The sequence below is a fragment of the Pseudophryne corroboree genome, chromosome 4, assembly GCF_028390025.1.
Source record: "Pseudophryne corroboree isolate aPseCor3 chromosome 4, aPseCor3.hap2, whole genome shotgun sequence".
NCBI lineage: Eukaryota > Metazoa > Chordata > Amphibia > Anura > Myobatrachidae > Pseudophryne > Pseudophryne corroboree.
In genome coordinates, this window is record NC_086447.1 from 643,994,396 (window position 1) to 644,018,323 (window position 23,928).

The window sequence follows — 23,928 nt, forward strand, 5'->3', positions numbered from 1 at the left end:
GTCCTAGAGGATGCTGGGATCCACATTAGTACCATGGGGATGTACCAAAGCTCCCAGTACGGGAGGGAAAGCGCGGATGCTCCTGCAGAACTGATTGACCAAACTTTAGGTCCTCAGAGGCCAAAGTATCGAACTTGTAGAACTTAGCAAACGTGTTTGACCCCAACCAAGTAGCTGCTCGGCAAAGCTGTAAAGCCAAGATACCCCGGGCAGCCGCCTAGGAAGAACCCACCTTACGAGTAGAGTGGGCTTTAACAGATTTTGGACACAGCAAGCCTGCCGTAGAATAAGTATGCTGGATAGTGAACCTGATCCAGCGAGAAATCGTCTGCTTAGAAGCAGGAAACCCAAGTTTCTTGGGATCATACAGGACAAACAGAGAGTCCGATTTCCTGTGACGAGCAGTTCTTTTCATATAGATTTTCAGAGCCCTTACAACATCCAAGGGCTTTGATGAAATTGAGGAGTCAGTAGCCACTGGCACTACAATAGGTTGGTTGATATGAAAAGCCGACACAACCTTTGGAAGAAACTGCCGACGTGTCCGGAGCTCAGCTCTATCTTCATGGAAAATCAAGTAGGGGCTCTTGCAGGACAATGCCCCCAATTCAGACACACGCCTAGCAGTAGCTAATGCCAACAGTGTGACCACCATCCAAGTGAGAAACTTGACCTCAACCTCCTGTAAAGGCTCGGACAAATCTGATTGCAGGAACTGCAAGTTAAGATCCCAAGGTGCCGTAGGAGGAACAAAGGGAGGCTGGATGTGCAGCACCTTTTTCAAGAAAGTCTGAACCTCAGGGAGGGAAGCAAACTGTTACTGGAAGAAAATGGACAAGGCCGAAATCTGGACTTTTATGGAGTCCAAACGTAGGCCCACATCCACACCTGCTTGCAGGAAGAGGAGAAACCGCCCAAGTTGAAACTCCACCATTGGAAACTTCTTGGATTTACACCAAGACACATACCTTTTCCAAATGCGATGGTAATGTTTAGACGTTACTCCTTTCCTAGCCTGGATCAGGGTAGGAATAACCTTTTTCGGAATGCCTTTCCGAGCTAAGATCTGGCGTTCAACCTCCATGCCATCAAACGTAGCCATGGTAAGTCTTGATAAGCGAACGGACCCTGTTGCAGAAGGTCCTCACGAAGAGAAAGAGGCCTCGGACCTTCCTGCAGTAACTCCAGAAGATCCGCATACCGAGCACTTCTTGGCCAGTCCGGAGCAATAAGGATCGCCTGAACTCTTGTTGTATTGATTATTTTGAGAATCCTTGGGATGAGTGGAAGTGGGAACATATACACTGACTTGAACACCCACGGAGTGACCAGGGCATCTACCGCCACTGCCTGTGGGTCCCTTAACCTGGAACAATACCTCCGAAGCTTCTTGTTGAGGCGTGAGGCCATCATGTCTATTTGAGGTACGCCCCCAGGGCAGCCATCGGGGGGGACTGTGGGGACTGGTGGCCCACCCTGGCTCCTACTGCCAATACCTGTAGAGCTGCACCAGTCTGTAAATCAACAGCAGTCTGATGCATAAGAAAAACTTCTTAAAACAAGCTTTATTTGCGCATCAATTTGCTGTAAACCGTCCGCACCACTCCACCTTTATGTAACGCCACAATGTATGAATATCACATAGGGGTGGAGCAGTGCGGCAGAATCTTTTTTTGGAGGGAGGTAGGGGCCATGTCTATCTTGTCAGTCCCGGGCCCCATTATTTCTCGTGGCAGCACTGTACACCCCAAAGACTTGTCAGCTCTGCAAACACCTCTGGGTGGAGGCCCCACTCTCCCGGATGGAGATTGTGTCTGCTGAGGAAGTCCGCATCCCAGTTGTCCAGTCCCAGAATGAAGAGTGCTGACAGCACCACTGCATGTTTTTCCGCCCAGAGGATGATTCTTGTTACCTCTGACATTGCAGCTCTGCTCTTCGTTCCGCCTTGTCGGTTTATGTACTGTATGCCACTGTCGTTACATTGTCCGACTGAACTTGAATGGCCCGATCTTTTAGAAGATGTGCCGCCTGTAGAAGACCGTTTTACATGGCTCTTAAATCCAGAATGTTTATCGGAAGGATGGATTCCAGACTTGACCACCTTCCTTGGAAGTTTTCCCCTGGGTGACTTCTCCCCAACCTCTGAGACATGCATCCGTGGTTAGAAGGATCCAATTCTGAATCCCGAACCTGCGGCCCTCCAGTAGGTGAGAAGTTTGCAGCCACCAGAGGAGCGAGATTCTGGCTTTCGGCGACAGACGTATTCTCTGGTGCATGTGAAGATGAGATTCCGACCATTTTGTCCAGGAGATCCAGCTGGAAAGACCGTGCATGAAATCTTCCATACTGTAGATCCTCATAGGAGGCAACTATCTTCCGCAGAAGGTGAATGCACTGATGAACCGATACTCGGGCTGGCTTCAGGACATCCCGAACCATTGATTGAATCATCAATGCTTTCACCACCGGCAGAAACACCCTCTGCACTTCCGTGTCGAGAATCATTCCCAGGACAGACAGTCTTCTCATCGGCTCCAAATGTGACTTTGGAAGATTCAGGATCCAACCATGATCCCGGAGCAGTCAAGTTGTGAGAGCAATGGACTGCAACAACTTCTCCCTAGATGATGCTTATATCAGCAGATCGTCCAGATATTGGATTATGGTCACACCCTGTTTTCGGATTAGAAGCATCATCTCCGCCATTACCTTGGTGAACACCCTCAGAACAGTGGATAGACTGAATGGCAGCACCTGGAACTGATAGTGACAGTCCAATAGTGCAAACCTGCGGTAAGCCTGGTGTGGTGGCCAAATAGGAATGTGAAGGTAAGCATCCTTGATGTCCAAGGACACCAGGAATTCCCCCTCCTCCAGACCTGAGATCACCGCTCTCAGAGATTCCATCCTGAACTTGAATTCCCTCAAATATGGATTTAAAGATTTGAGGTTCAGTATTGGTCTGACCAAACCGTCATGCTGAGGATTTTGAGGAAACAGAACCCGGCTTCTGTTACTGTGAACCTGCCGGTGCATGTTTTCGGGATTTTCCCCGACCACCTCTGAAGAAGGTGGAAGGGGACTTGGACTTCTTAACCTTTGCGGTCCGAAAGGACTGCATTGTAGATGCAGAGAAGGATTTTTTGGCATCGCAGTGGCTGAGGGAAGAAATTTGACTTACCCACGGTTGCCTTGGAGATCCACGCATCCAAAGCTTCCCCAAATAGAGCCTGACCTGTGAAGGGTAGGTTCTCCACACTCTTCGATTCCATATCTGCAGACCATTGGCGCAGCCAGAGTCCCCTGTGTGCCGAGACAGCCATGGAAGACGTCCGTGCAGTCAGATTACCAAGGTCCTTCATGGCCTCCACACTGAAACCCGCAGAATCCTGTATGAGAAGTAAAATTATTTCAATGTCACTTCTATCCATAGTATCTAAATCCTTTAGTAACGTGCCTGACCACTTTACTATGGCTTTAGAAATACATGCAAGAACAATAGTGGGCCTAAGCGCCACGCCTGAAGCAGTGTATATGGATTTGAGCGTAGTCTCAATCTTGCAGTCTGCCGGCTCTTTCAAAGCGGTAGACCCAGGGACAGGTAAAACCACCTTTTTAGACAATCTAGAAACAGAAGCGGCTACTATAGGAGAGTTTTCCCACTTTTTCCTATCTTCTTCAGGGAAAGGAAAAGCAACCAGAACTCTCTTTGGGATCTGGAATTTTGTCTCTGGTTTTTCCCAGGATTTCTCAAATAAAGCGTTTAATTCACTAGATGCAGGAAAGGTAAGGGAGACTTTCTTATTGTCTGTAAAGAGAGCCTCCTCAACCTGTTCAGGTACCTTGAAGTAATATGTAAAACATCCCGAATGGCCTCAATCATTAGCTGCACCCCTTTAGCAAGGGATGCCTACCCCCGCAGTATGTCCTCATCACCGTCACCCATATCAAAGTCGGTATCTGTGTTGACTTGCATTATCTGGGCAAGAGCATGCTTCTTTGGGCATATACTAGGAGAGTTTGTTGAGGTAGTGGAAGTATAATACGACAAAACCTCTCTCTACAGATATTGTTAAAACCTGTGTTTCAGTCTCATAATGAGCTATCCTAGAGGAAATCTGGGATACCATACCCTTAATAGAAGCCATCCACTGGGGTTCGGGTTCAGAGGGCTGAGACAGTATATTGCATTCCTGAGTACATGGAATAGACTCTTCTGGAGAAGATACATACTCTGCAGCACAAGATACAGAGGTGGTCATTCCGAGTTGATCGCTAGCTGAATTTGTTCGCTGCGCAGCGATCAGGCAAAAAATCTGCAAATCTGCGCATGCGTATGCAGCGCAAGGCGCACGCGCGACGTACGGGCACAACGAACAATGTCATTTTGCACAGGGTCTAGCGATGCACTTCAGTCGCACTGCTTGCCGCAGAGTGATTGACATGAAGTGGGCGTTTCTGGGTGGTAAATGACCGTTTTCAGGAAGTGTGCGGAAACACGCAGGCGTGGCTGGGGAAACGCAGGCGTGGCTGGCCGAACGCTGGGCGGGCTAGTGACGTCAAATCAGGAACTGAATGGTCTGAAGTGATCGCAAGCGCTGAGTAGGTTTTGAGCTACTCTGAAACTACATAAAAAAAATTTGTAGCCGTTCTGCGATCCATTCGTTCGCACTTCTGCTAAGCTAAAATACACTCCCAGTGGGCGGCGGCATAGCGTTTGCACGGCTGCTTAAAACTGCTAGCGAGCGAACAACTCGGAATGACCACCAGAGTCCCTAGACATGGTAATGTGATATATATATATATATATATAGCTTACACACACAGGAAAATGTCAGACACAGTTTTCCCCAAGTACCTTCAGAGAGACACCGAGTTATGGAGCAAGCTCACAGAGCACCCCAGCAGACAGTTATATAATAAATGTCTGGCGCTGACTGAGTAACCTAAACAGACTACACAGTTGAATAAATACTCCCCCCCCCCCCTTCTATAACTCCCTGGTACCGCACAGGATAGCTGGAGTTATGTGGACGGTCAGCACACCCTGCCAGCGTCTCTGTAGTGTGATCTGGCGGGAGAAAATGGCACTGGTGAATGCTGGATCCGCTCTGAGGAGAAGCTCCGCCCCTAAAATGGCGCGTCTTCACGCACTTATACAGATTATACTGGCCTGAGGTAATGCCGCTAGCAGCAGTATGTATGTCCCTGATAGCAAAAGTAACCAGTGTAAGGGTGTTTGCGCTGGCCCAGGGCGCCCCTCACAGCGCCGCACACTGTACCTCTGAGCCCTCCGGAGCACAGCCTCAGCACTGCACTCCCACCCTGATGCGGACATTCTCACCGGATCCCCGCTTGTCAGGGCGCCAGTGTCCAACTCACCACCGACGTCTTCTGGCTCTGTTAGGGGGTGTCGGCAGTGCTGCGGGAGCGAGCGGTCGCCTCGGGGGCTTGCGTCGACACCCTCAGGAGCTCAGTGTCCTGTCACCGGAGCTAGTGGCCATAACCTCAGAGGGTTGGACACTACTCCCCCTCTATGTCCCACGAAGCAGGGAGGCTGTTGCCAGCAGCCTCCCTGTGCCTAACTCTACTAAAAATAATAAAACTAAAAAAACTCCTACGGAGCTCCCCTAGCTGTGACTGGCTACCCCGGGCACATTTTCTAAACTGGGTCTGCTAGGAGGGGCAAAGAGGGAGGAGCCAGCCCACACTATTAAACTCTTAAAGTGCCCATGGCTCCTAGTGGATCCGTCTATACCCCATGGTACTAATGTGGACCCCAGCATCCTCTAGGACGTAAGATAGATATATACACTGCTCAAAAAAATAAAGGGAACACTTAAACAACACAATGTAACTCCAAGTCAATCACACTTCTGTGAAATCAAACTGTCCACTTAGGAAGCAACACTGATTGACAATCAATTTCACATGCTGTTGTGCAAATGGAGTAGACAACAGGTGGAAATTATAGGCAATTAGCAAGACACCCCCAATAAAGGAGTTGTTCTGCAGGTGGTGACCACAGACCACTTCTCAGCTCCTATGCTTTCTGGCTGATGTTTTAGTCACTTTTGAAAGCTGGCGGTGCTTTCACTCTAGTGGTAGCATGAGACGGAGACTACAACCCACACAAGTGGCTCAGGTAGTGCAGCTCATCCAGGATGGCACATCAATGCGAGCTGTGGCAAGAAGGTTTGCTGTGTCTGTCAGCGTAGTGTCCAGAGCATGGAGGCGCTACCAGGAGACAGGCCAGTGCATCAGGAGACGTGGATGAGGCCGTTGGAGGGCAACAACCCAGCAGCAGGACTGCTACCTCCGCCTTTGTGCAAGGAGGAACAGGAGGAGCACTGCCAGAGCCCTGCAAAATGACCTCCAGCAAGCCACAAATGTGCATGTGTCTACTCAAACGATCAGAAACAGATTCTATGAGGGTGGTATGAGGGCCCGACGTCCACAGGTGGGGGTTGTGCTTACAGCTCAACACCGTGCAGGACGTTTGGCATTTGCCAGAGAACACCAAGATTGGCAAATTCGCCACTGGTGCCCTGTGCTCTTCACAGATGAAAGCAGGTTCTCACTGAGCACATGTGACAGACGTGACAGAGTCTGGAGACGCCAAGGAGAACGTTCTGCTGCCTGCAACATCCTCCAGCATGACCGGTTTGGCAGTGGGTCAGTAATGGTGTGGGGTGGCGTTTCTTTGGGGGGCCGCACAGCCCTCCGTGTGCTCGCCAGAGGTAGCCTGACTGCCATTAGGTACCGAGATGAGATCCTCAGACCCCTTGTGAGACCATATGCTGGTGCGGTTGGCCCTGGGTTCCTCCTAATGCAAGACAATGCTAGACCTCATGTGGCTGGAGTGTGTCAGCAGTTTCTGCAAGACGAAGGCATTGATGCTATGGACTGGCCTGCCCATTCCCCAGACCTGAATCCAATTGAGCACATCTTGGACATCATGTCTCGCTCCATCCACCAACGCCACGTTGCACCACAGACTGTCCAGGAGTTGGCGGATGCTTTAGTCCAGGTATGGGAGAAGATCCCTCAGGAGACCATCTGCCACCTCATCAGGAGCATGCCCAGGCATTGTAGGGAGGTCATACAGGCACGTGGAGGCCACACACACACTACTGAGCCTCATTTTGACTTGTTTTAAGGACATTACATCAAAGTTGGATCAGCCTGTAGTGTGTTTTTCCACTTTAATTTGGAGTGTGACTCCAAATCCAGACCTCCATGGGTTAATAAATTTGATTTCCATTGATAATTTTTGTGTGATTTTGTTGTCAGCACATTCAACTATGTAAAGAACAAAGTATTTAATAAGAATATTTCATTCATTCAGATCTAGGATGTGTTGTTTAAGTGTTCTCTTTATTTTTTTTGAGCAGTGTAAGTATGTATGTGTGTCTTCATAAAAATATATAATACATCTCTATGTCTCAGACACACACACACACACACATGAATGTAAAGAGTGCGACCCATCGTAGTAGCTGCTGTGGCTAAGCATGTGTAGAGAGCTCTTCCACCTTGCGCTCCCTGCAGTAACAGCAGCTGTGATTGTGATCACGGTAGTGATCGCAATTGCGGTAGCGGCTTCTATTGAAATGGAGACGTCCAGCATCCCACAGAAGCATGGGGTGCAGGAGGGCAGCAACGGAGGGCCCCTAATACCCCTTTCACATCGCACAAATAACCCGGTATCGACACGGCATATTGCCGTGTCGAAACGGGTCAGTGTGCGATGTGAAAGCTCCTTTGCTGAAATAGCGGGTCGCCTGACCCGGTAATTCAACCCGGTAAAAAAGAAGGGTTATTACCGGGTTGAATACCGGGTCAGGCGCAGTGTGAATGGGAGCCGTTCCGATGCGACACGGCTCCCATTCACAGCATAGGGAGAGGCGGAACAGGAGATGAGCTCATCTCCCGGCTCTGCCTCCACCCCCGCCCCTGCTGCTGCTGCGCCCCCCGCTGCTATGGCAACCGACCCGGTATATTGCCGGGTCGGAAAGCCAGCAAAGGAGCGCAAATGCCGGATCCCACCCGGTAAGGACACGTTTCTCTTACCGGGTGGGATCCGGCATTTGCGATCTGAAAGCAGCATAAGAGAGTGGGCCTGGGGTAACGTACCCCCTGTGCCCTCCCCCCTTAATCCAGCTCTGACCTTAGGCAACTGCTGGCAAATACATATATATAATAAAAACTTTCATTCATATAAATATATATAAAATATTTAATAGTAATGAATTTATATAATAAATATATACATTTTACCTCAGTATTACATTTATCACAATAATATTGAGAATTCAGGCTGCAAAATTAATCAGCACAGTCAATGGCGTATCTATAATGGGTGCAATGTATGTAATGCAGACGGGATCCTAAGTCCAGGGGGGCCCACACCACACCCATTCTTTTAATACTCACCCCTCCAGAGTCTGGCGCTGCCGACAGCGTTGTTAAAACCCCATGAAAATGGTTCAGCGGCCATTTTAACAGAGTTCTGCACATGAGGAGTAAAGAAATCACTGTAAAAATGTCCGCCATGCCATTTTCCCGGAGATCTGCACATGCAAGCCTCTAGGGCTCAGACTCTACAGTGCATCTGGCAGAGAGAGGGGGCCCGAATGGAGCAGGCTGGACATGGGCCTCCTCCTTTCTAAAAGTGCCAGAGAGCACAGCAGGGGTGCAAGTGGGCGGGTACAGGTGGGTACGGCGTACCCTTAAGAATTTAGCCGTGGTACACCGTACCCACGCCAACGGGCCGACGCTCGCTCCCTCCGCAGCTGCTGCTCACCGCCGCTGCTTGAGGGGAGGAGAGCGCAGCCTGTGCCTCTACTGTGCCCAATTCAGCGCCATCCCGTGAGCCAATCAGAGCTCGCGGACCGGCAGCCAAGGCTCCTGATTGGCTGCCGGACCGCGAACTTTGATTGGCTCACGGATCGGCGCTGAATTGAAGGTAGAGACCTGCACTGCCGCCGGAGACTGAGGGGCAGGAGATGCGCAGGCTGTGCTCTCCTCCCCTCACACACAATACAGCACAGCAGCAGCGGTGAGCAGCAGGGGAAGGGGGGGCATGTGTACCTGGCACTGGGGGCATATCTGGCACTGCGGGGACATGTGTATCTGGCACTGGGGGCATATCTGGCACTGCGGGGACATGTGTATCTGTCACTGGGGGCATATCTGGCACTGTGAGGCAATGTATATCTGGCACTCTGGGGGCATTTGTGTATCTGGCACTGTGGAGCAATGTGTATCTGGCACTGTGAGGAAATGTATATCTGGCACTCTGGGGGCATTTGTGTATCTGGCACTGTGGGGCAATGTGTACAGTATCTGGCACTGTGGGGCAATGTGTATCTGGCACTGGGGGCAAGGTGTATCTGGCACTCTGGGGGCATTTGTGTATCTGGCATAATGAGGCAATGTGTATCTGGCACTGTGGTGCAATGTATATCTGGCACTATGGGACAATGTATATCTGACACTGTGGGGCAATGTGTATCTGGCACTATTGGGGTCATATGTGTATCTGCCCCTCCCCCCATATGTGTAACACGCCCCCATTTTCATTGACCACGCCCCATGTGGCATTTGGCCACACCCATTTTTTTGTACCTAGAAGACATTTTTTCTACTTGCACCACTGGAGCACAGTCTTCTGATGCATCCTAGACACATTGTGTTGCAACTAAGATGCATTTTCAACAAAAAAGATGCCCGGCACCAGCAGAGTCTCGGGGAACCTGGTGCATAGAGAAGAGCTGTTTGACACGACTGCAGCAATGATGTATGAGGACACATCTGTACAAACCTCACTTCTTCCTCCTTCTTAATTAGTGGACATGAAGTACAAAGTAAGGCTTTTTATATATAATGGTGTGTTTGTTGCCTCTCTCTCTCTCTCTCTCTCTCTCTCTCTGCCTTTTCTGCCCAGTATCGCTCAGTAATCTTCTTGTTTATGTGCTTTTAACTTTTTGTATCATTTTGGAGCATTTATAAATGATAAGTTACAGTACTATATGGCATTTACCTGTACCACCAAAAGCAAGGATGTCAATCTGCTCCAGGAAATATATACAAAACGTGTTGATTTGAGGAAAAAGACCCAAAAGAGAGATGATGGGAAAACAACTTACAAACACTGAGAAAAAAAAGAAACATACATAGCAGAATTCATTATTGCTATAAATAAATTAAATAAACAGCAATGACACATAATATAATGCACTATGATAAACACAACTCAGAGTTAAATTAATGTATTCTCAATTGTGTATAGTGTAATATATCTAAGGCTTGTAATTTAAATACTCTCTCTCATTTTTTTTTTTCTTTCTCGGTTCTCTTCCATAATGTTGAGAATAGTCAATGACTCTAGGGTGCACTACACACACTTTTATGCATTGTAACATTTGACACACATTGAATATTTAGTTGATTCTGGCTATTTTTCCATACTAAAGAGCTGTTTTATCATATGCAACAAGTTTTAAACACATGACAGGAGCTGATTGGTTGAGTATGCAGAATTGCTTGACCATCTCATATGCCTATAACCCAGGTGTTACAGTTATAGTCATAAAGGTGTCCCAAATTTGGCAGCCAGCACAGCAAAACCCATGTCAGGGTTAGTAATATTAATTGTAACCAATAGAGATTATAAATTATTAGCAAATCGAGTGAACAATGTAGAATCTGACTTAGATAGAGGAAGGGATTGTATGTTCTTTCAAAGGGATCCATTCAATTTACCGGCTGTCGGGATCCCGGCTGTAAGGATGCCGACGCCAGAATCCCGCCAGCTGGCAATGCCGCAAGATGGAATACCGGCGCACAGGGGCTATTTCCACTGGTATCCGTTCACATGGTCGACCATGTTATGGTCGACAGTCATTAGGTCGACCACTATTGGTCGACATTGACATGGTCGACATGGTCAACACATGAAAATGGTCGACACATGAAAAGGTCGACATGAGTTTTTTAACTTTTTTTTCTTTTGGGGAACTTTTCCATACTTTACGATCCACGTGGACTACGATTGAAATGGTAATCTGTGCCGAGCGAAGCGAAGGCACCATGCCCGAAGCATGGCGAGCGAAGCGAGCCATGCGAGGGGACGCGGTGCACTAATTGGGGTTCCCAGTCACTTTACGCAAAAAACGACACAAAAAAAGTTAAAAAACTCATGTCAACCTTTTCATGTGTCGACCTTTCACGTGTCGACCATTTTCATGTGTCGACCATGTGTCCATGTCGACCATGTCAATGTCGACCAATAGTGGTCGACCTAATGACTGTCGACCATAACATGGTCGACCATTCATACCGGAACCATTTCCACTTGTGGGTGTCCACAGCACCCATAGAGTGGCAGCTCGCCATCGAGCCAGCATTCTGCCGGGTGGGATGCCGCTGTCGAGAACCCACCAGGAGGGATTACGTATGTAATCCTTTTCAAATACCTGATTCCTCTCTCATCACACAGACAAAACAATCTGTATTATATAAATATGTGCTGAAGCGATTTCTGGTGAAAGGTAGAGGAAGAGGGCGACAGAGAGACACAGAGGGTGACAGCGAGAGGCAGAGGGTCAAGAGGAGATGCAGAGGGTGACAGAAAAGGGTGACAGGGAGAAGCAGAGGGTGACAGGGAGAGGCAAAGGGTCAAGGGGAGATGCAGAGGGTAATAAAAGAGAGTGATGGGGAGAGGGTGAGAGGGAGAAGCAGAGGGTCGTGGGGAGAGGAAGAGGATGACAGGGAGAGGGTAATACCATTATTGCAATTTATTTAGTATATAGTCCAGGCCAGAGGCAGACGTGGGCTCGCTAAGCGGTCAGACTACTGAGGATTATATTGAGCAGCCTTCAGCATCTGAATAGCACTTTCATGCTCTGGTGCCTCTTTAATCTTGTCCATTCCTGCCTGCACACAGTGCATAGTGGATACCAGCTGCTGCGCAGGGAAATGGCTTAGTCTGCTCCTCCAGGCTCCTTTATACATTTAGCACTAGGGACGAGATAGTGATGTCAGATCCCGGACCACGTTGCCCAAGGACATCTGCAGTGAGTAAGAGGAAGTTGGGGCTTGAAAATGGGGAGGAACAGAGAGGAGAGGGGAGAGTGATTCCTCCTCCCCCTCCGGCCAGGCCAGGACCACGGCGCAGAAAGCTTTACTGAATGGAGGCAGGTAGCGCAGCAGCTGGCAGTGGCATATGAATCAGTGTGACTCATTGTAATGCTACTGGCCGTGGGCCCCTTCACTGCAGCAGGTCCCAGTGCAATGCACCAGCTGCATCGCCGCTGGTTCTGCCTCTGCTGGGGCCTATTCAATTAGCCCCGATACCCAGCATGTTTCGGGGAGTATGCTTCGGGTGCCTCAATCACCTGAAGCATAATCCCTGATAAGCAGCCCTTGGAACTACGATAACATAATTATCCTGTATCGCATGATAATGAGACATTTTTCTCCTGAAAAAAAAAATGGCTTTCATTGAATAGCCTGATAATGATTATTATTATTTTTTTAGGGGAGAAATATGAACAGGACTAATTGTATACCACCCACAGCCTGACTAAAACAAAACAGAATTGTTAATGTAAAACTGAATACATACATTGAAATAGACTCACCAATAATTTGATCTCTTAAGGTCTGGAAACATTGTGGAGAAAATAAATGAAATCCATACAACGTAGGCAATTGCAATGTTGCAACTTTAGAACCACTATCCAGTAACAAAATAAGACCACATAATATACAAAAATAAATGGGTCTACTGTATTTAATTATTTGGTTGTGTCCCTGAGAAAAACAAAACGAGATAGTAAGAATAAGAGTTCATACAAAGTTTAAGAATTAAAGATTTTTTTTATTCTTTTTTTTTTGCATGAAAAAAAGGATTCTTTAAAGAATATTATACAGTATAAGTAGATAATATGCAAAAGAAGAATCATAATTCTGTATATATGAAAAAAAATCGAACAAAAACTATATAAAAAATAATTTGATACAAGAATGACATTTAAAAGTCCTCTTAAAAGAAAAACTTATTTTTTAGAACATTTGTACAATTCAAACTTAAAGGAATCATTTATCAACTTTACACTGTTTTCTACTACAATGGATATATTTAAGGTAGTTGAGTGTAGGCACTTATCAGCTCAACTCAATTGTTAAAGTAGAAAAGATTTATGCCAAATGGCATCAATTGTTTTGGAAACCAAGATGGTTTATAATTAACAAGATAGATAATGTACAGTAAATAAAGAAGAAACATATTCTTTGTGCAGCCATAACATAAAGTGCGGAGAGATTTATTAAGCAGCAATTTTTGGGGTGATTTTTGCTTTACAATCTCTGAATTTATCATTATAACACAACTAAACAATTGCCATGAAACCTCTGCAAGGTTCCTGAAATCTTTCCAGCATCCAGTTCTCTGGGGCAGATCTATTGGTAGTGATGGTGCAAGTGTGGTTTTATAATAATGATGGGTATGACACCAAGCATTGCGTACAACTTAACATATGGGCAAATATCCGCATGCAATCAATGCATCAGCCTACTGTATGTTGGGGATGTAGTTAATCAGTAGACAGGTATGTTGTTGACAGTGTAATGTTAATGGGAAAATGGCAACATGATGTTAATGTTATGTCGATATTAGACTGACGACAGCAAAAGTGTCGACAAATTGTATGTATCCCGTATGTTGTTGTATGCATTCTGCACTGACATTAACCCTTTTTGCAATAACATAATATAATTTAATTTATAACATAATATAATTTCATTTTGGATGTCTGTTTTATTCATTATACATATACAGCTTGATTTTGTACTGCGTATTCTTTCATCAATGTTGTTTTTTCCTGCTACTTTTTCCTCAATCTTACATCTTAAGGGGGATACACACTAGGCAATTTTAACCTAAAAAATAAATGATGATGACATAAATGTCGTTATCGTTTATTTTTAGGCCTATATCAACCAGTGTGTATGGGGTCAACATTGGTGACCGATGAACGATGCGCGCTCCCGCACACCGTTCAGCAATCACCAATATTGAGCTGACATGCAGCTCAACCCGTCAATGTCGGGTTAAGCTGCATGTTCGGGAATGCCGGCGGTGAAGTCACTGAACGATAACGTTCAGTGTGTACGCACTATATTGTTGAATGCTATATCACTCAACCATATAGTCAGCCATCGCCGGCAATTCCCCGTCGCCTAGTGTATACCCGCCTTTAGGGTCGGACTCAGAGATATACAGTACATAAACGCATTTGCAGCTGTGAATTTGTATATAGGGGTTAATTCAGAGTTGATCGCAGCAGCAAATTTGTTAACAGTTGGGCAAAACCATGGGGGTCATTCCGAGTTGATCGCTCGCTAGCTATTTTTAGCAGCCGTGCAAACACTATGCCGCCGTCCACTGGGGAGTGTATTTTAGCTTAGCAGAAGTACGAACGCATGTGCAGCCGAGCTCTGCAAAAACAGTTTGTGCAGTGTCAGAGTAGCTCTGAACCTACTCAGCGCTTGCGATCACTTCAGCCCATTCGTGTCCGGATTTGACGTCATACACCCGCCCAGCGAACGCCCATCCACGCCTGCGTTTTTTCAGACACGCCTGCGTTTTTGCAATCACTCCCTGAAAACGGTCAGTTGACACCCAGAAACGCCCCCTTCCTGTCAATCTTCTTGCGGCCATCAGTGTGACTGAAAACTTCACTAAAACCTGTGCAAAACAACAACGGACTTTGTACCCATACGGCACGCGTGCGCATTGCGGTGCATACGCATGTGCAGAAAAGCCATTTTTTAGCCTGATCACTGCGCTGCGAACAACGGCAACTCTGAACTCTCTCTGCACATGTTATATCTCCCCCCCCCCCCTGCAGTGCACATGATTTTGCCCAACTGCTAACAAATTTGCTGCTGCAATCAACTCTGAATTAGTAGTAATCTGTAGTAGAGGAGACCAATGCAAACATGTAAAGAACATATACACTCCACACATGAGAGAGAGAGAGAGAGAGAGAGAGAGAAAGTGAGGGTAACCGAAGCACAAAATAGAGAGCGAGAGAAATAACTTACATGAACTGGTGACGCAGGATCTGGTTGCACACTCTAAAATACAATGAATTATAGAAAAAGTTTACATTTGTATGAAGGGCTCCTATTTCTTTTTTTTTTTAAAGTTATATTTATTGAGAAAGAAGTTTCCGCATTACAGAAATTCCAAGCCATTGCAGGCACACATAAGATATACCACAAAATGACAACCATTCTTTAACGTAATTAAAGGACGTAGTAGAGGAAAGGAAGAGAGGGGGGGGGGGGGAAGGTGTACAAACTAGTCAAACAATCTGTAAGAACAGGTGTGAGAATGAGCATGCACATGCCCCGTCAATACACAACTACGTAACTAAGGAGAAGTGATATCTAATATTTAAAAACTATCTTGCAAGAGTGGCAGAAATTAGAAAGAACAAGTGCGAATAAAGATAGCCCTTCTTAAAAGACAAATTAGCTCTCAGGTATAATAACACATAGGACAATGAAGGGATAGAATAAGATTATCACAGCTTCTCTAATTCAGACTATGGTGGTCATTCCGAGTTGTTCGCTCGCAAGCTGCTTTTAGCAGCTTTGCACACGCTAAGCCACCGCCTACTGGGAGTGAATCTTAGCATAGTAAAATTGCGAACGAAAGATTAGCAGAATTGCGAATAGACACTTCTTAGCAGTTTCTGAGTAGCTCCACACTTACTCGGCAACTGCGATCAGTTCAGTCAGTTTCGTTCCTGGTTTGACGTCACAAACACTCCCAGCGTTCGCCCAGACACTCCCCCGTTTCTTCAGACACACTCCCGCGTTTTTCCCAGAAACGGCAGCGTTTTTTCACACACACCCATAAAACGGTCAGTTTCCGCCCAGAAACACCCACTTCCTGTCAATCACATTACGATCACCAGAACGAAGAAAAAACCTCGTAATGCCGTGAGTAAATTTCCTAACTGCATAGCAAATTTACTTAGCGCAGTCGCAGTGCGAACATTGCGCATGCGCAATTAGCGGAAAATCGATGCGATGCGAAGAAAATTACCGAGCGAACAACTCGGAATGAGGGCCTATGTCCAGGGTAGTATGGGTATTGTAATAGGTTGACCACAGTAACCATTTATTCAGGGATGAAGAAGTGGCCATAGATTACTTAAATCCTATTGTCTCCATTTCATAGCTTCGCTGAATATAAGATATCATCTTTGCCAGTTTTGCAGGGTCAATTATTTTCCAATATCGAACTAGGACAGCTCTAGTAGTAATTAATATAGGACCTATCACATATGTACAGTATATACCCCTTGCAGGGAAGGAGGGAAGTGGTGTAGAAAAACAATTTCAGGGAGCATTGGTAGGGAAATATTTGTTACTTCCTTAATCAGTTCAAAGACCTCATCCCATAATAGTTTAATTTTCGGGCACAGCCAGAATATGTGAATCAAAGTGCCTTCCAGGTCACAGTGTCTCCAGCAGAATTTAGAAGATTCAGGACAGATTTTATGTAGTTTATCTGGAGTATAATAAAGACTGTGTATCACCTTGAACATCATTTCTGAGTGGTTGATGCATTAAAACATCTTAAAAATGTTTATGAAAACTTTCTCCCATTCCTCATCCGTTAGTGTAATGTTCAACTCTAGTTCCCATCTGATCTGAATTTGTACTTTTGGGTCATCTTGGGGAGATATAAAAGTAGTGTACCATGCGGAAATGCCACCCTTATGACCAGGAGTGGAAAACTTAGATAACAAGGGCTACTATTTGTAAACACAATGACATCATACAATTGAAGTACAAGTTTCAATGGAAAAAAATATTTCTTACTGAAAGCAGGTTTGCATGAAAAAAAAATAGTAAGAAGCTAGACATATGTAAATTAAAATATTTAAAATATTTAATTAAATAAAATAATAGAAACATTCTAATTATTTCAGAGTGGCGTAGCCAGAGAGGATGTAGTGGGATCTCCGCTTACTTAATAAAGCTGCAAACAACACTTATCAGAGAGTGGGTATAGTCAGTGCAGGGCCACCCGGGAGCTGTCTGTGTGTTTTTTTTCTCGGTGCAGGTCTGCGAATAGAGGCACCAAGGAGGTCTTGGGCAGACAGACAGGCAGATCGTGTCTGGTCACCCAGATGAAATTCATTACGCCTCCTCCACTCCAATTGTAGGGCCATACTGCTGCAGTGCATGGCCCCTACCTCCTCCCTGGTGGTCCCTCCTCTTCAGATTGTGCAGGTACTGCGGGACATGTTATCCACGGTTGAAGAAGAACTACTTTAGAAGCCGCCATCTCCTTTTTTTCATGTTACAGTGTTAATATAACAAACAGTGCAAACAGCATGGAAGAGATGATCAATCAGCAACAAGTAAGTTGCACTAGGTGGGTGGAGGCTTTGGGAATGGAGGATAATGTGTATGGTTTACAGAAGTTGGGTATTATTATGAGCAGGGAAAAGAAGTCTTCTCTTGTAGCCAATAACAGTGCTTCCTGTGGTTACTCAGCCAATCCCAGTATGCTTCCCCTTTCTTTTTTTTTAATGAATATTTTATTAGGTAAGGCAGAAAAAGGTTACACCAAATGGATCAGACATCATAGAAAAATGGATCTCAAGCAAAACAATATTGCCAATTATAAAGCTGGAGTCGACGCCTAGTAGATATCAATAAAGATCAGTAAAGGCGTAACATATCAAAATACTGAAACATAATATAACCTTTTGTCCATATGAGGAAGAATAAACTGGTTAACAACCTGAAAAGTGCATAACGGAATAAGAAAGAATACATATAGAACTTTTAGGAATGTTCAAAGAAAGAAATAAGAGAAGAAAGAGAATATGAAGAGGGGAAGAGAGATAAAAAGGGGAAGGGGGAAGGGGGGGTGGGGGAGAGAATAGGGAGTTAAAGAATCGAAGAGATAGAGGTAAAGAAGAAGAGAGGGGTAGCCAGTCGAGGTGTTCGCGCTACATCAGTGTAGTTTAGTAATCTGCAAAGTGAATTCAAATGGTTGCCAAGGGAGGTTCGGCCTCATTGTAGGCGGTCCAAGGTGACCAAACTCGAACAAATTGAGTTGGAGTATCATGGATAACTGAGGAGATTCGCTCCAGTCTGTAAGTCGACCATATGGCATTGATAGTAGCAGGGAAGGGAGGAGGGGTGGCAGATTTCCAATGTGCTGCAATTTGACATTTAGCTGTATTAAGTATATGGTTGATCAATTTGTGTGTGGGTCGTGGAAGGTGGGCGATCGATCTAGCTAAAAGTGAGTAGAACAGTGAAGAGGGCATATCAAAGTCGGTAATATTTTTGATTAATCTATGCAGTTCCTTCCAATATTGACTTATACTAGGGCATGTCCACCATATGTGCAATAAAGTCCCTTTCTGGCCACAGTGACGCCAACAGAGATCCGAGGTATTAGGGTAAATAACACAGTCGAGTTGGGACTAGATACCAGTGAGCATAAAGCTTATAAGCATTTTCTTTAATACGTACTGATATTGAGCATTTCGATATTGCAAGCTTAATTTGAGACCATTCGTTAGGAGTAAGAACCTCCCCAATGTCATTTTACCAGGCCAGTTCATGAGCTTCTTTAGAGGGTTGATTGTGGGATAACAGAATTTGATAAGTTGATGAAATGAGTCCTTTAGATGGTGGGAACGACAAAGGGATTCAATAGCTGAAATGGGTGTAACGGGTGTACCCGGAGTGGGACGGTCAAGTGAGTGGTAAAAATGTCGGATTTGCAAAAACTGGTAGAAGACTCTATGAGGGAGATTAAAGTGAGATTGTATGCTAGCAAAGTCTGGAAAGGTGTGTAGGGGGGCTATGTCCAGAGGAAATAAGAGATTATGGGTAGTCCATAGTGGGAATTGACAGTGGTCCATACCAGGGATGAAGGCGGGATTGTTCCATAGTAGGACTAGAAGGGGATGAAGCGAACGAAGTTTGTAGAAACACGTACAGAAGTTCCAGGTGGATAATGTGAATCGTATCGTAGGCAGTCGTCAGGTGATGTGTGCGGGAGCACCATAAGAGGGTAGAAAGGGAATAGACTGACAGTGTGTGGGCTTCAATATGTGTCCACACTTTCTGATTTGGAGCGGAATGCCAATGAATACAGGAGGTTAATTGGACTGCTCGATAATATTTAATAAGATCAGGAATGCCCCCCCCCCCCCCCTCGCCCGGCCAGATGCTTCCCCTTTTAAAAGCGGTTGGATTTGAATCAAACAGTGACAGTGCTTTATGTTGCTCTTTATGGAAGGTGCTTCTGCTGTGTGCTCCTGTGGGTGTCCTGGTTTCTCTGTGCTTTAAATGCCTGGAAGTCTCCTGCCTTACTCATCTGCAAATTACTCTGCTTTTCTCTGCTCTCTGATCCAGAGTCTGGCACTATCACCCCTTCTTGCGGCTGACAGGTCGACAGGTGGAGTCTGTGGGTAATTCAAAGCTATTGGTGGTTCCTTGGGGTCTCTGCCCAGTTGCCAAAAGTCCAGTTTCAAAGTCTGAGTTCTTCGGTCATGTCTTCTAAGAATCCAGTTTCAACGTTTGAGTTCTTCAGTCACGTTTTCCAAGAATCTAGTTTCCAAAGTCCGAGTTCTTCAGTCACATTTTCCAAGTATCCATTTCTCTTAATTCTTGTCTTTGATCCGAAACAACTCAGCCTTCAGTCTTCACATTATTGTCTCCCAAGTCCCAGTTGCCAAGTGCCCAGTCTTCACAGTTATTATCTTCAAGTTCCAGTTTTCTAGTACCCAATCTTCACAGTTATTGTCTCCAAGTCCCAGTCATCAAGTACTTAGTTTTCACAGTTATTGTCCACAAGTCCCAGCCATCAAGTAACCTGTCTTTACAGTTATAGTCTTTAAGTTACAGTTATTTAACTCTCAGTCTTCACAGATATTATCGCCAAGCCATGGTTTATTACCTCTCAGTCTTCACAGTTATTGTCCAAAAGCTGCAGTAATCAAGTACCAGTATTTGCACTTATCGTCTTGCTACAGTAACCACGCTCCCTAACTTCACAGCAAGTTATTTATTATCCAGTTGTCATAGTGTGCCTATCCTTCTACCTTGGGCGTCCATGAGAAGGAACTATATTCAGCCTCCACGCCTTCTTTCGTCAGTTGTCTCTGCCACCTCCGCTCAAATACATTCGTCAGACACTACATTCCAGCCTGACCTGACAAGCTGTTTCTAGCCTACTGTATGTGGGCTCTATATCAGTATTTCTTCTTTCTTATTAAGTTTCTATTTACCTTTCAACATATAATACAGGTATTTATTTATTTAAGCTCTGCCAACGGTTACACTGTGGTTCCTTTATTGTTTATATTGTTTCATGCTAATTAAATACTAGAGATGAGCGGGTTCGGTTCCTCGGGATCCGAACCCCCCCGAACTTCACCCATTTTACACGGTTCCGAGGCAGCCTCGGATCTTCCCACCTTGCTCGGTTAACCAGAACGCGCCCGAACGTCATCATCCCGCTGTCGGATTCTCGCGAGATTTGTATTCTATATAAGGAGCCACACGTCGATGCCTTTTTCACTCGTGCATTGGAGATTGAACGGAGAGGACGTGGCAGCGTTCTCTCCCTGAAAAGCTCCGTAATCTGTGCTCAGTGTGCTGCAAATATCTGTGCTCAGTGTGCTGCAAATAATCTGTGCACAGTGTGCTGAAAATATCTACGTTCTCTACCTGAAAACGCTCCATACCTGTGCACAGTGTGCTGCAAATATCTGATCAGTGTGCTGCATTGTGGGCAGGGCCGGTGCTAGGGTGTTCGGCGCCACCCTGCAAACAATAAATTTGCGCCCTCCCATATTCCTTTGGCGCGCGCCGGGAAAAGGGGTGTGGTCTCACAAGTAAGGGGCATGGCCACAGAGTAGTACCCCCATTTAAAATTACGCCACAATGTAGCACAAGCTTATTAATCTTGGCCCTCATTCCGAGTTGTTCGCTCGCAAGCTGTTGTTAGCAGATTTACTCACGCTAAGCCGCCGCCTACTGGGAGTGAATCTTAGCATCATAAAATTGCGAACGACGTATTCGCAGTTTCTGAGTAGCTCCAGACTTACTCGGCATCTGCGATCAGTTCAGTGCTTGTCGTTCCTGGTTTGACGTCACAAACACACCCAGCGTTCGCCCAGACACTCCTCCGTTTCTCCAGCCACTCCCGCGTTTTTCCCAGAAACGGTAGCGTTTTTCCGCACACACCCATAAAACGGCCAGTTTCCGCCCAGTAACACCCACTTCCTGTCAATCACACTACGATCACCAGAACGATGAAAAAGCCGTGAGTAAAATTCCAAACTGCATAGCAAATTTACTTGGCGCAGTCGCACTGCGGACATTGCGCATGCGCACTAAGCGGAAAATCGCTGCGATGCGAAAAAAATTACAGAGCGAACAACTCGGAATGACCCCCCTTATACGTAATGCCCCACCCGTAGTAGTAGCGTCCTTATACGTAATGCCCCACCCGTAGTAGTAACGTCCTTATATGTAATGCACCCCAATAGTAGTAGCATCATTATACATAATGCCCCCCCAGTAGTAGTAGCATCCTTATACATAATGCCCCCCTGTAGTAGTAGTGTCCTTATACATAATGCACCCCCGTAGTAGTAGTGTCCTTATACATAATGCCCCCCCCAGTAGTAGTAGCATCCTTATACATAATGCACCCCCAGTAGTAGTAGCGTCCTTATACGTAGTGCACCCCCAGTATTAGACGCGTCCTTATACGTAGTGCACCCCCAGTAGTATTAGCGTCCTTATACGTAATGCCATCCCAGTAGTAGTAGCGTTCTTATACGTAATGCGCCCCCAGTAGTAGCACCGTCCTTATACATAATGCCCCCCGCAGTAGTAGCATCCTTATACGTAATGCCCTCCCCCCAGTAGTAGTAGCATTGTTATACGTAATGCCCTCCCGGGAATAGTAGCGTCCTTATACATAATGCCCCCTAGTAGTAGTATCGTCCTTATACGTAATGCCCTCCCGGTAATAGTAGCGTCCTTATACATAATGCCCCCAAGTAGTAGTATCGTCCTTATACGTAATGCCCCCTCAGTAGTAGTAGCATTCTTATACATAATGCCCCCCCAGTAGTAGTAGCGTTCTTATACGTAGTGCACCCCAGTAGTAGTATCGTCCTTATACGTAATGCCCCCAGCCCCAGTAGTAGTAGCGTCCTTACACGTAATGGCCCCCCCAGTAGTAGCGTTGTTACACGTAATGCCCCCCTGTAGTAATAGCGTCCTTATATACGTAATGCCCCCCAGTAGTGGCGTCCATAGAGCGCGCGCACAGACATACCACACACACACACAATTCACACACATACACACCCACCATACACACCCACACACCCACCATACACACACACACACTTCTCTCTCACCCTCCACTTACCTAATCCAGTCTCCCTCTGTACAGCAGCCAGGTCCGTGTAGCTCCGCCCCCTTATGGGCCGTTTAGCCACGCCCCCTATCGTCCCGTGTAGCTCCGCCCCCTTCTGTCCCGTACTCGGCGCTCTCACACAGATGAGATGAGGTGAGGGGAGGGAGGAGGCGTTTCATGCTGCAGGTGCCCGCTGCCAGTGCCTGTCATACAGTGACAGACACAGCAGTGGCAGCAGGAGCAGCAACAGCAGCAGGGGGGACAGGACGGCGCAGCAGGGAAGGGATGCAGAGCAGTGAAGGCGCCTATCCGTCCCAGCGCCTCCCTGCACTGCATTCCTTCGCTGAGCGGGTAACGCCGGGCCTGATTGTGGGGACTGGGGACCACCAGTATAAGTATATACATGATGTGGCCATTCACTGGTACCTGGTGACAGAACGTATACTGGATTCCTCCACAATGTAACTTTATATCTGTCACCTATATACATGATGTGGCCATTCACTGGTGACTGAACGTATACTGGATTCCCTCACAATGTAACTTTATATCTGTCATCTATATACATGATGTGGTCATTCACTGGTACCTGGTGACAGAACGTATACTGGATTCCCCCACAATGTAACTTTATATCTGTCACCTATATACATGATGTGGTCATTCACTGGTACCTGGTGACAGAACGTATACTGGATTCCCCCACAATGTAACTTTATATCTGTCACCTATATACATGATGTGGCCATTCACTGGTGACTGAACGTATACTGGATTCCCCCACAATGTAACTTTATATCTGTCATCTATATACATGATGTGGTCATTCACTGGTACCTGGTGACAGAACGTATACTGGATTCCCCCACAATGTAACTTTATATCTGTCACCTATATACATGATGTGGTCATTCACTGGTACCTGGTGACAGAACGTATACTGCATTCCCCCACAATGTAACTTTATATCTGTCACCTATATACATGATGTGGTCATTCACTGGTACCTGGTGACAGAACGTATACTGCATTCCCCCACAATGTAACTTTATATCTGTCACCTATATACATGATGTGGTCATTCACTGGTGACTGAACGTATACTGGATTCCCCCACAATGTAACTTTATATCTGTCATCTATATACATGATGTGGTCATTCACTGGTACCTGGTGACAGAACGTATACTGGATTCCCCCACAATGTAACTTTATATCTGTCACCTATATACATGATGTGGTCATTCACTGGTACCTGGTGACAGAACGTATACTGCATTCCCCCACAATGTAACTTTATATCTGTCACCTATATACATGATGTGGTCATTCACTGGTACCTGGTGACAGAACGTATACTGCATTCCCCCACAATGTAACTTTATATCTGTCACCTATATACATGATGTGGCCATTCACTGGTACCTGGT

The 23,928-nt window shown here is 46.0% G+C and overlaps 1 protein-coding gene across 1 annotated transcript in view; it reads right to left on the bottom strand.

The window, feature by feature from the left end:
* The window catches only part of PCNX2 (pecanex 2), an 809,726-nt gene that overhangs the window by 450,308 nt on the left and 335,490 nt on the right, over nt 1-23,928 (bottom strand). Inside the window, exons 12-14 of the mRNA XM_063917734.1 lie at nt 15,115-15,147; nt 12,648-12,819; nt 10,046-10,156 (exon numbers count right to left, since the gene is read on the bottom strand). Coding sequence (XP_063773804.1) covers nt 10,046-10,156; nt 12,648-12,819; nt 15,115-15,147 — 316 coding nt within the window. The remainder of the gene's footprint in view (nt 1-10,045; nt 10,157-12,647; nt 12,820-15,114; nt 15,148-23,928) is intronic.